Raw genomic sequence first — 1,692 nt, 5'->3', positions numbered from 1 at the left:
GTTGCTACTTCGTAACTGTAATTTTGCTACTGTTATGAATTGTAATGTAAATACCTGATATTCAGGATGTATTTAGGTGACTCCTGTGAAAGGGTCGTTCGACCCCCAAAGGGGTCGGGACCCACAGGTTGAGAACCGCTGCTTTAGAGATTTCCCTTTATTGCAGAAAGCACCACATCACATCACCTTCTCCTGGGTCAACCAGAGACATGACTCCTATAAAATCAATGGAACTGGAAGCCCAAAATTGCCCAATTAAATACAGTATTGAGGAAGTAATAATTGAGAAATGACGCTATAAGCTTAGAAAGCGGTATTAATAGTAGTGCTAATGCACTGTATTTATTTTTTTAATATATTTTTATTTCAGAGAGGAATGAAGAGGGAGAGAGATAGAAACATCAATGATGAGAATCACTGATCAGCTGCCTCCCGCATGCCCCACACTGGGGATCGAGCCAGCAATCTGGGCATATGCCCTGGCCAGGAGTCGAACCATCACCTCCTGGTTCATAGGTCGACCCTCAACCACTGAGCCACGCAGGCTGCGCTAATACATTGTATTGAATAAGCATGTGTTACTTTTCAAGTTTTCACTTCTATATCTGAGGTAGGTGAGGAAGATATAAATAGACCAGGTTACATATGAAAACAGTGGCTCAGAGCTCCTGATTTGCCCACAGTCTCGTGGTGAGTGAATGACAGGACCAAATCCAGAATCTGGGTTTCAGTGACTCCAAGTGAGGCGCGGTGCTTTCCAAGGTAGGACCTCCTGGCTGATAACATGACTGCCTTTCAGTTAGAAGTGTCCTCTGAGATCAAGGTGCACTTGTAGGTCTCCTTGAAGGCCTCCAGGAAAGGCGGTGTAACTTCATCCACGGTGAGGTGCCTCTGCAGCTCCTGACTCAGGGAAGTGACGCCTGTCCCAACCAGCCCGCAGGGCACAATGTGCTCAAACCACGTGAGATCTGTGCAACAGTTCAGGGCCAGGCCGTGGGATGTGATGTGCCTTCCACAGCGCACTCCTGCAAGAAAGCCAAAGGGTGTTAGAGGCGACACACTCCCTCCCCGGGCGGCAGGATCCCACTCAGTGTGTTCAGGGAGATGGGCCGGATCACTGATTTTCCAACTGAGCCTGGAGCACCCCAGGGGTTGCGCACAGGTCGGAGAGGGGTACGAAGGGCGGGGAGGTGGTATGCTGCACTTATGGCGATTACAGGAAATGTCTTCAACACAGAGATTGTTGCTTAAAAAAAAAAAGCGTGAGAACTACTTAAGTGCCCTTATTGTCCTGACACAGTGACGTGACCTGGCAATTCACTGCTCGTGTCTCTCCATTTGGAAAGCTGTACAAGGTGACTTCTCAGGGCCCTTCTGGCTCTGAATACAATATATCAGTGAAGAGGCTGAAACACTCCAGCAAAGGGGGTAGTTCTGATTCAAAGCCCACGCCACGTACGCCTCCATTGGCCCCGCCCCCGCGACGCTCACCGATCGCGCAGATCTTGCGCTCCCCGAGCCAGACGCCGGTGTAGGGCGGGGCCGGGGGGGGCGGCGGGAAGGCCTTTGAGGGGGCACAAGGAACGGCGAACGGCTTAAAGGGCGGCCAAAGGGGGTGCCAAGCGCAGGCGCCGGGGCCTGGAAAGTCGAACCCCGGGGGAAAAAAAAACGGGCCGGGGCGGGGGAAAGGGG

The 1,692-nt window shown here is 51.7% G+C and overlaps 1 protein-coding gene across 1 annotated transcript in view; it reads right to left on the bottom strand.

The window, feature by feature from the left end:
- Positions 1–311: 311 nt before the first annotated feature.
- The window catches only part of LIPT2 (lipoyl(octanoyl) transferase 2), a 2,259-nt gene continuing 878 nt past the window's right edge, over positions 312–1,692 (bottom strand). Inside the window, 3 exon segments of the mRNA XM_006100448.3 lie at positions 312–1,025; positions 1,492–1,550; positions 1,552–1,659. Of these exon segments, the coding sequence (XP_006100510.1) occupies positions 796–1,025; positions 1,492–1,550; positions 1,552–1,659 (397 nt within the window). The 3' untranslated portion in view covers positions 312–795.

Source organism: Myotis lucifugus, unplaced genomic scaffold (assembly GCF_000147115.1).
Source record: "Myotis lucifugus unplaced genomic scaffold, Myoluc2.0 scaffold_313, whole genome shotgun sequence".
In the NCBI taxonomy this organism is placed as follows: Eukaryota; Metazoa; Chordata; class Mammalia; order Chiroptera; family Vespertilionidae; genus Myotis; species Myotis lucifugus.
Note: the sequence above shows the minus strand (reverse complement) of the source record. Positions and strands in the feature narration are given on the sequence as shown.